Here is a 10,546-nt window from a genome sequence, read left to right as displayed (position 1 = left end):
GCCATGGAAATGGGGTGGCTGTTTCTGACCTGGACACCATGGAAATAGAGGTGTCGGGGGCACCCACAGGTGCTGGCATGGTGCAGACCCCAGGGGATGCACCTGGGAAAGGGGGCCCTCTGGGGCTTATTTTTAGGGTGTTTTTTTGAGGTGTGTGGGGATAAACATGCCATGTTGTGCAGAAGGGAAGCATTGCCGCACTGCACGCATTGCCAGGGCAGGCTGCAAAACCATGGTGACACCAGCAATTCTGGGGGTCGCACAACCCCCCCCATGACCCCCCGCACCTTCCCACACTGTGTTTCAGAGCAGAGAGGCTGGGACAAAGGGATGAGGAGAAGGGCTTTTATTGTTGGCTTCAGCTCAGGGGCTCCACTCCTCCCGGGGGGGCTGGGGGTGCGGGTGGGGTGGGGCACAGGCTAGCCACTGGCTGGCACCCCCAGGATGGGTGCCCTCGCCCAGGGCTTGCCGCCGCCCGAACCGCCCCACCGGCCTGATCCCGCGCCCCGTGTACCAGGAGGGGTTGATGTCCGGGTCTGCAAGGCAAAAGGCGAGGAACCGTCAGGGGGTGATGGGGGAGGAGTGGAGGGGGAACAGGGCATTGCACCCATGGGTGGGAGGGATGATGAACGCCAGGGGAGCGGGAAAGGGGGTTGAGGGGAATAAAAGCTGTTGCAAAGGCTGTTTCAAAGCAAACCTTTGCTTCTACATAGTGACCCCCCTCCCTCGCCCCCCCAAACGCAGCTGAATCTGGGGGTGCAGAGGGGGCTGGAGGCAGGGGGTTGGCTGCGGGGAGTCCCTTACTCCTGCTCTCCTTACTCCTGATTTCCATGGAGCGCTCATGGATGCGGCAGTGAGTGACGGGCAGGGTCAGGCAGGCGAGCAGCAGGCACAGGAGGCAGGCAGCACCCAGCTTCATCCCCGGCACTCTCCAGCTGCTGTGGCTTGGCCCTGAAGCCTCCCAGCCCCTGGGTCTTCCAGCCGGTGCCACGAAGATGACGGCCTCTGACGCAGCTGCGGGAGTGAAGGGGTTTGGCTGTGGCAGAGACACCCCGCTCAGGTTAAAGTCTTGCAGGGTGAGCCCCCCATCAGGAGGGGAAGGCTGGAAGGGTTGGGGCAACTGTATCGCTGCCGCCATGGGGCTGCAGTGCCCATCACAGCATCCCCAGGCCGGCAGGGATGCAAAGGGCTCGGGGCAGCTTGATCAAAACCTGGGGGTTTTGCTGGGGCTGACAGCTCTGGGGAAAATATCCCCTGCAAACATGAGTTGTACAAACCTCATGTTCTTTACATAGGTTTCTGTCCTAGCCTCACACCTTAGGCCAGGCCTGGCATCACTCTTTCTTTCCAGGACCCCCGGTGCGCCCATGGGACTCGCAGCCCAGGAGATGGGGAGAAGGGCCACCACCAAAATGCAGGGCTAGCAGCACCAAGCAAAGGCTGCAGAGGCACAAGTGGGTTTTCCTGCTGGATGCTGGGTGATGGATGGACCGCAGCCACCTCGGCACCCTTGGCACCCACCCCTGGACCCAGCTGCCAAAACGACAACCCGGGAGCACCCTGTAACATGCTTTATGGCACCGAGGCGATAAGCGAGACTGTGCAGGGCGGGCTGAGCGATGGGCTTGACTTCTGCAGCCACCTGCAACGAGGGAGCAGGGCAAGGGGCAGAAGCAGGAGAGCTGGGTTAAGCAGGACACGGCGGGGACGTAGCAGCAGCTTTATTTCCAAGGACTTCAGCAAAGGAGAAGTTTGCAGCGTGCCAGGCAAGAGCCAGTCTGGGCTCCCGAGAGCTCAGGTTTGCTGCAGCTGCCAACTTTTCACAATCCTGTTTTGGACCCCCCCCCGCAGCCGGCCGGACAGATACAAGGACACACACACAGCGGCAAAGCAGTGCTTGGGAAATTACCCAGCAACAAAAGCATCACAAGAGGGAGAGAAAAGCGGCACTCCCACTTACCGAGGTGTGGCGAGGCAAGGTGCCCAGCTGCCGTCCCCCTGAGCCGAGTGCCTGCTGTCTGAGCCAGAGTCCCCTCCAGTCACTGTTTTTATGGCCGGTTTCATGCTGATGTCAGAGGCGAGCCCCGGCGCGGTCCAAGCCAGGGCATCTCCCCTCCCCGCCGTCCACTCTCATCAAATCAGCACAGGGATTTTCATGACTCAGAAGGGACCAGCATTTTATCTTCCGCTGGCCGAGACAGACAGCTTAGGAATATGTTAATCCCTGTCCTCGACCCAGTGTTATTTCAGACAAGGGGAAGTTTTCTGCTCCATCGCCCTGCCCACGGGGAGCCCCTCACCCAACACTCACTGCAGGGGGTTGGTGGGTCATGCTCCCCCTGGATGCTGGGGTCCTGCTGACACAAACCTGCTCCACTGCAGGAGTTACTTTGGGTGCCACCACCCTTTCTCCCTCAACTCTGCCCCCACCAAAAGCTGCTTCAAGGAAACCAGAAAATTAAATATAGAGGAGAGCAGAAGGTGACTTGCTGGGGCACATGGGCTGGCAGGAGCAGGCTCATCCCTGCAGCGTGAGGGTTTAAAACCTCTCATTTTAAATGGGTTAAACCACCCCCCAGGTAAAGATTTCTGATGATGTTTGTTCTGTTGGATGTGATACTGGAGAAGCCAGCTCAGGTCCCTGGCACGGAGGGCTGGTCGATATCTGAACACAGGTCCACCCCCAGGCAAAACTGGAATTACTGGGACTAGAGACATCCTGAGACAGGGTCATCTCTGTGTTGGCAGGATGGTGAACACACGGTCACTGGTGGGGTACGGGCAGGGGGAAGGTCTCTGTCTGCCACCCCCATGTGGGGCTGACATTGCCCTGGGACAGATCTCCATCTCATGCGGTGATCGGCTCCAGTGCCCAAGCACAGCCACTGTTGGGGGACGGTCATGGGACACAGGGCAAGCGCTGCAGAAGAGCATCAAAGGCAGGGAAAGGGATGAAGAGAGGCGAAAAAACCCCATCAGCCAAGGAAACCCAGACTCTGGGCTCAGCAGGGCTCTCTCCACCTCAGGGTTGTTGCTATTATTTAATACAGATTTAAAGCAACCCGTCAATGTTGTGGACTTGTGTTTTGGGCAGCTTTGGCTGCCAGAGTTGATCCTGGGTTTCCATGCAAGTCAAAGCAGCGTGTTTCAGGGTCAACCCCTCCTTATCCCCACACCTCGCATCCCCTTTGCCTGTCTGGCCTCACCACTGGGTACCACTGACCCATGCTCATCACACCCATGGCTCTGTGACCAGCCTCTAAGTCATATTGCCATTCTGTTTATCACCATCTCCCCACCATTCTGCTTCGGTGCCACTGATTCAGCTCCTGTCTGCTTTTACCTGCCTAGTTTTAAAGCCAGGGTTGTACCAGCTGGTTAAAGGAGAGGATGGGAAGAGAAAGGAGCCTTCACTAGAATGAGCTGAGAGAACAGACACTGCAAAATGGTTCCTAGGTTCTGGACACAAAATTGGCTTTATTGCATGATTTAGTGTACATATATATAATCTCTACACAGGCAGATGGGGCAGGAAACTGGCAAATAACAATGTGGGTGACTACAGCCTGAACGATGCCTTAGTTTGCACTGCTGAGGCTCACTGTGAGGACTTCTTCACAGGGTCAAGCATCTGAGTGGTTGCAAGGAAGGACTTGAGTTACGGCTGAAACAAGATACAGCAAGAGATGCAGCTGGGGCAAAGGCTGAACCCTGACACTAGAAGGGTAGGTTCAAACCCATAGCATTGCCCAGATCTTGGTAGAGCTCCCTTCTGCCAGCCAAGGAGCTGCCATCCTAGCACTGAGGCCGGCTGAGCAGCAAGAAAGGCACCTGGCAACGCCGCAGCGTCTGGGAGAGTTTCTACAACAGCAGTGGTTTGCACTAACCCTTTAGAACTTCAGGCCAGAAGGATTTCATTTTAAAATAAGAAACTGGTTTTGTTTCCAGCTGGGAAGCCCAGACTATGGACTTACAAGACTGCTCTGGAATGACCACAGGACCAATTTCTAGGCAGTTAGCAGTCTCTACTACTACCAAAGCCAAACATACATATTACTTGCATGAGAATTCACACTACTGCTCGTAATTAAAGTGGTTTTAGTTCAGATGCACAGGAACAGCCTAAAATGGTCCAGCCCAAGTGGCCATCAATGGGAAACTGCCAGCATCGGTCTGACATCCTCGCTCCGGCTGCAAGCAATCCTCCCTGCATCACCCACTGTGGAGGGAAGGAGGTGGGGGCTATAAAGGACAGGAACCAGCAGGTGCCAAGCAAAATATTTTAACATGAAACTCATCCAGAGTGACCTGCAAGAGAAAGCAACTCTCTCCCCATCCCGACGTCCTGGGCACGGGTACGGGGCTAGGCACTGATCCACTGGGATTAGTGGATGTGGAGAATTAAATGTTGGAGGAAAAGAATTTGGGGTATCTGTGGGAGGGTGTTACCAATGCCACTGTCACCTGGCAGGAGCCCAGGGCCGCCGCAGCCCCCAAAGGCCATCACAGCCCCTCCAAAGAATTGGATAGTCCTACCAGGTTCTCCCATCCCATTGTCAGGGACAGGGGACATGCTCATCCACAAAGCACCTCTTGGCAGGGGCTGACCCATCTTGTGGAGAGGGGAAAGCCTCCAGAGAAGCACCTAAGCTCTGCTTGCTGGAGCCCTTCTAAACTTGCTGATATAGCCTCACATGGAGAGGGGATATCTCTGAGAGCTAGAAAAACAAACTGATTCCCAACAAGCCCTCCAGCCTTCCACCTTTCTTGCCACCACTTCCCACAAGCCTCGCCTCACTCACATCCCCAGATGGCCACAGCTGCTTCACACACGGTGGCAAGAAGCCTCAGAGGGTGTTTGCATGGCTTTGTGCAAAGATCTTGGCCAAGTGCTCACTGGGAGGGAGCCAGCACTGCTCTCACCCTGCTTTGCTCCTCAGGGAAGGGAAACAATTCTCCAAGGGACATCGCAGGGAGGTGGGACCAGCGCCAGGATGCAAATCCCAGCCTGGGATGCCTGGGTCCCTGCTCTACCTGGGGTACCCCAAGGGCATCCCGTACCTGCTGTCAGCTCCTGTTCCCACTCAGCACCAGCCTGGGAGAGAGCAGGGACAGGCACTGACAGTTTTTGCCAAGTGAGGGTTGTGTCACTGCCTCCAGTCCCCGTGCTGGAAAGCCATGCTGATGTCCAGCTCCCTCTGAGGAGGTCACTCCTGCTCTGCATCTCTCTGGTCCCCTTGGTTGACTGGGTACCAAAGAGCTGCCCAAAGCCAAGATCTCATGCCTGCATCCTCCCATGAGAGTCCCTGGCCACATGTTTGCACCCCAGTGCATCGCTCCTCTCCCTGGCAGCTCCCAGCAAGACCTCCTGCCCACAGCCTCCGGCTTCCCTCCTGTCCAGGGTTTCAGGGAGAGACAGGCATGGGAGAAGGAATTGCAAGCGTTGGGGGGAAGGCGGTGAGGCTTTGCGCTGTGGTCTTGTATCATCAGTGAAATGTGGTGGCAGGAGGGTCCTCCTCTCCTCAGGACAGGTGGGTCATCACAGGCTTCTGCAAGGCACCGGAGGGAGAAACCTCAGTTCACTGCCATGCCCACGCCAACCCAAGCCACCACAACTGACGAAGCCAGCGTGCTCCTTGTCCCCTCCAGCTGCCACCGGATGGAGTGACGACCTGCCCCATCCCATGGACCACGCAGGCAGCATGATTTCAAAGATGTACATCTTTTTTGGGCCCCCCACCCTGGGGCTTATGGCATCCCAGACCTCAGGTGGTGATGCCCAGATGTGTCTGCCCTCACCAGCCAGCATGGTGAGACCAATGCTGAGAGCTGGGGCGTCCACTGGCTTGAGGAGAGCATGGGGAGGGACAGGTCCCTCTGCTCAGGCCCAGGGAGGCAGGTCCCATGAGGAGCCCTGGCCAGCAACCTTCCTGGGTGGCTGGGCTCGTACCGCAAAAAGCCTCTCCACTCTCCTGTTCTTCCCGTTGGGGTTTCTCTGCGTCAGGGAGCCACGGTAAACAGACTTGCGGTCAAAGGAGTCGTCAAGACCTGTAGTGGAAGAAGAGAGATGGGCAGCAGGTCCTCATCCACCTCACTAGAGGTTTCAATTACCCAGCAAGTCACTTGGGTTTTACTGTCCCCTACTGGCTGTGGTTTTGGATGCATCACTGCACTTGTCTCTCCAGGAGGGCAGTGGGAAGCCCTCTGAGAACAGGGTGGCAAAAGCTGCTGCTACTTGGGTTTCCAGAGTGCCATGCGAGCTGGGTCAGCCTGTCAGCAATCAACTGGCAAGACCTCTGCTTTGGAAACCTCCATGGTATGGCAAAAGCCCAGCCCAAGTGGAGCTCTCACCACCCAAACCTACGACACTCTCTTGACCGACTAAGTCATCTCCTCTTCTCTGCCACCAACTTGCACCAGCTGCACCTTTGCAGGCTCAACTTTGCAAGTCATTGACCTGCAGGGAGGCGGTCAGGAGATGAAGTCGCCCCATCACCCAGCCCAGGCAGAGGGGATTAGCCTTGCCTGGTGACGTCCGTCCCTACTGCACATGCCTCTATCTCCTCGTGGGGCTGATGTGTCCCCCAGGCTGCCTTTATCTTCTTGCCCTTTGCAGGAAGGAGAGCAGATGACTCCTCAGCACGAAGAGGAGGGACCTTTCCATGTACCAGCCTCAGCTTGGGAAATGACACTGTTAATTGTCTGCATGCACAGGGGAACTGCAATTCCTTCTCTGCATTAAATGATCTTCCCCCCCTTCCCTCCCTTCATCTTCCATTATCTGGAAGGAGAGCCATTCTTTCTGCCTTTAAGCTTATGAGGTGAGATAAGAGAGAAATAGAAAAGTAATTTCCTAATGGGTCTTGCTGATATTGCTCAGGATGAAACATTGCCAGTGATTGCCCCCTACCACACAAGCTGCTGTGCCAAGTTTCAGGTCACCGTCTACTTTGAAGCACTTCCAAGCTGCTGTTTGTCATAGCTGGGCTGTGGAGGGCCTCTTGCCCCCCACCAGAGACCAGTGGCTGAGGCAGGTGGACAACAGGGTCAAGGATACCTTCTCCAAGATGACCAAGCGAGGAAGAAATTGCTATCAGAAGAGACGATGGGCTTTGGTGAGGCTTTGAGGTCTAACAACCAATGGGATGCCACAAATGAAGTAACGCAGATGTCTCCCTGGACTCTGGGGTGGCAGGAGTCCAGGCTGCAGAGAAAGTCCTGGTTCTTGGAGGACTAAGCCAACTCAGCCTGACCTGCCACCACTGTCCCCAGTCCTGCCAGTTGCCTCCTCCTTTCTAAGTTATCCACCACAGGTTTCCCCTGTGCCTTTCCTAACAGGAGGCCATGAGCACAGAGAAGGGGACCCCCAATGCAGACACACAACTGGATGCAGAGGGAGAGGATCGAGCGTCCCCCAAAGCCCAGCCCATCCACCCGCAGGTCCCACCTCCCACAGGCAGAGCTGCGGTCCTTACCGGTGATTTCGAGGGGGCTGTTGAACTTCCTCCTGAACCCCTGCAGTCCGGGCATCGCCTGCAAGAGAAGGGGAGCAGCCTGCCATGGGGAAGGGGATGGGAAGACAGAGGTGCCCTCCAAGGCCACCACTTTGAAAGCAGCTCCCTAGAGACCCTGGTTGTCCCCAGGCTTAATGCCGTGCCACATGCACTAGCTGGCACAGATTAAACACATACTCACTTTAACATCATCCGAAGACTCCCCTGGACTGCTGCTGGTGGGACCAGGGGAGCAGAGGCAGGCAGCCTGTGGGGAGAGGAAGGGCAGAGGTTTCTCTGGGGGTGCAGAGGAGGCAGACAACTCGGTCTGCCTTTCTTTGCATTTTCACCTCTTTTGCTTGGCCTGGGCTGATCCTAAGGTGAGCAAAAGAGGCAGCACACTGCCACAGGAGCAAGACTGCCTGATGGACTGGAATTATAAAAATCAGTATGAAAATGCAGGAGTTGAGTCCAGGCTGTGCGGTGCATGCAGCAGCCCTGCATGCCCTCCCTGCAGTCCTGGGAAGAGCACCATCCCCAGATACAAAATCCTCCCTTGATGCATGTAAGGAATCAGCATTGTCCCACATCCTCAGTGAGACATCCACTCTTGGAGTCTTGGGGCAGAGTGCCAGGCAGCAGGGAGGGAGCTGGGCACAGCTCAGCAAGCCAGGCAGCCCTTCCCAGCTCAGAGAGCACGTACATCTCGGGGCTGGGACCTCTCATACCCACCATCCTCCATGCTCACCTGTTCACTCGACTTCTTCCTCGCCTTTTCTACCGACTTCACCGTAAGCCCTGCAGCAGACAGAGCCGCGATTCGAGATTCGATGTCTGATATCTTTAGAGGGAGGAAAAAAACATACAGATAGTGGCCGGAGGATCCATCACTGGCTTCATTTGCTGTCACTGGCTAGGCAAAGCAGCTCTGAGAGTCAAGCCCTCACCTCGCTCTCAGCCTGCTGCACCTGAGCAGCTGCCGAGGCCACTTTGTCCTCCAGCTCCGACAGCTCCGAGTCCGTAGTGCCGCAGTGCTGGGCCCCTTCCTCAAGCTCCTTCAGGGTCTTCTCAAGCTGGTAGGTCTTCCCAGCAGTCAGGTACACCTGAAATGCAAGAAAAAACCCCCACATTGCAGAATTAACCTCCCTGGAGTCCTCCTCTCCTGGTGTGACCACAGCCCCAGACGCGGCAGTTCCTGCCACTATTTTACAACTGCCTTCTTGCCTTGCAGCACAGACAGTACCAGTCATCTCTGGCAGGGCTTTTAATCTCATTTCCTCCCTTCTCTGGGCTTTTTGAGAGCAATTACCAACCAGCTGAAGTGGTAAAAAGATCAATGGGAACACAGGAAGGACCAAAACTCGGTGACCTACTCGAGAAGCATCAGCATCTTTATGCTGTGCGCTCAGAGGGGGGGCAGGTACCTGTAAACAAGTGCAGGCTGCCATGGCCCATGGTGGCAGCAAGCTGGGAAGGAGATAGACTGACTTTCCAAATCTGATCAGGTTTTTTTATGGGTGTCTGTGCTGCTGGGTTGCCTGGGAGTAGGGTCAGGATTTGGAATTTTGTCCCTGGGCAGTTAACCAACCCAACACCTGCAAAAGGCAGCTTTGCCCAGGAACTGCTCTGGACATGCAGGAATGATCCCAGCCGAGAGCCCCAGCAAACACGTGTACAAATGGAGCCCGGCATAACAGTGGGGTGAACGTGGGAGTGCTGACTGGGGATCACAGTGGCTATGAGAAGCAGTGTGCTACCTTTGCTGTCTAGATGAGAAGGGTAAAAGGACCTATCCCAATAAACGCACTGGTTTTACTGTCACTTGCTTCCTCCTGGGCTACTACAAGAATGCAAGTCCAAGCAAGGCAATTTAGGAAACATTAATATGTCGGTATGCAATCACATCAGATGATCAGATGGGTTCTGGCCACTGTTTTGCTGACTGATCCCAAAATCTTGGTACTGCTAATGGAATACCTGCTCCTACACTTTTCCTGGGCTGGGTATTGCGCACAGCTGCCTGGCACGAGCCCCCTGCATACACTGAAGTACTGAGCATCCACCCAAATCACAGCAACACACCCCATGTCCCATAGGTCCCACCCATCCCAGTGCAAAACCTGAGGCCATAACAGGTTGCAATTGTTTGCAGGTGCTGTAGGTGAAGCTGCTCAACCTGTGAGTCACAGGGACACAGTTTGTCGTTGGGCCATCAAACTCTCCTAGCGCCCTTCGAGGCACTGGCATCCCTCGGAGAGCAGAGCGGTGAGCCAGCCCTGACTCAGCCGGGGCCCCCGAGGGAATGGCAGGATGAGCAACGCGCCTTCCAGGGCCATCATCTACCCACCGCCTCGCCCCTGCCCTGCCGCTGACGGCAGCAGCGCTAAGCCCAAAGTTCACATCCTTCCCAGCCCTATCCCCTCTCCCGGGAGAGGGGGAACCTCAAAACCTTCATACAGCCACCCTTCTTGCCCTGGGATGTTGCATCTGGCCAGAAACCAGCCAGGTGGTACAGTTTCTGAGCACACTCTGCTCCCAGCAGCTCCCTGCTTTTATGTATAAGCTTTCCCCAATGAAAGACAAGCCACAGAGTGTGTTATAAAACCCTGCTCCCCATCACAGGACGTTTCTGACAGCAAAATCTGACCACCCAGATGGAGATGTGACTCTTTGCCCCATCTTTAAACTGTTTCTTTGGAGCTTGGTAAATGGCACTGCGGATGCAATCCATTTCCCACAGGGAATCGATTCATACGGGTTTACTGTAGCTAAAAAAATTGTCAGTGCTTCACAGTGTCACACAAACCTAGTAGGGGATTATTCTCCAGATGTAAACTTATCACCTGTACGAGGCCATCAGCCCCAGGCACAAGTCAGCCTTAGCAAACAGATAGGTCATGCTATCCTCATTTGTAAAAGCCTTGCTGAAACGCAGTGCTGGGGAGGAACCAAAGAGAAGCAGGACAAAAGCTTTTGCTGCAGCTGGAGCACAGGACTGCCAAAGTCCAGCAAGGCGACACTACAGCAAGCTGGGGACCGCGCTCGTTCTCTCT

General features: G+C 55.5%; 2 protein-coding genes across 6 annotated transcripts in view; both read right to left on the bottom strand.

The window, feature by feature from the left end:
• Positions 1–363: 363 nt before the first annotated feature.
• Positions 364–2,087, bottom strand: PRLH (prolactin releasing hormone). Its single transcript, XM_052791415.1, has 3 exons — positions 1,961–2,087; positions 820–1,014; positions 364–536 (listed from the first exon to the last, which is right to left on the bottom strand). The coding sequence occupies exons 2-3, from the start codon at positions 917–919 to the stop codon at positions 364–366; spliced, it is 273 nt and encodes a 90-aa protein (XP_052647375.1). The 5' UTR covers positions 920–1,014; positions 1,961–2,087.
• Positions 2,088–3,453: 1,366 nt separating this feature from the next.
• MLPH (melanophilin) overlaps positions 3,454–10,546 on the bottom strand; it is a 29,204-nt gene continuing 22,111 nt past the window's right edge. For all 5 annotated transcript variants that reach the window (XM_052792885.1, XM_052792886.1, XM_052792884.1 and 2 more), the window contains 6 exons: positions 8,441–8,596; positions 8,242–8,334; positions 7,696–7,761; positions 7,476–7,533; positions 5,951–6,048; positions 3,454–5,549 (listed from right to left, as the gene is read on the bottom strand). In XM_052792885.1, coding sequence (XP_052648845.1) covers positions 5,523–5,549; positions 5,951–6,048; positions 7,476–7,533; positions 7,696–7,761; positions 8,242–8,334; positions 8,441–8,596 — 498 coding nt within the window. In that variant the 3' untranslated portion in view covers positions 3,454–5,522. The remainder of the gene's footprint in view (positions 5,550–5,950; positions 6,049–7,475; positions 7,534–7,695; positions 7,762–8,241; positions 8,335–8,440; positions 8,597–10,546) is intronic.

The sequence above is a fragment of the Harpia harpyja genome, chromosome 7 (genome assembly GCF_026419915.1).
Source record: "Harpia harpyja isolate bHarHar1 chromosome 7, bHarHar1 primary haplotype, whole genome shotgun sequence".
Classification (NCBI taxonomy): domain Eukaryota; kingdom Metazoa; phylum Chordata; class Aves; order Accipitriformes; family Accipitridae; genus Harpia; species Harpia harpyja.
Note: the sequence above shows the minus strand (reverse complement) of the source record. Positions and strands in the feature narration are given on the sequence as shown.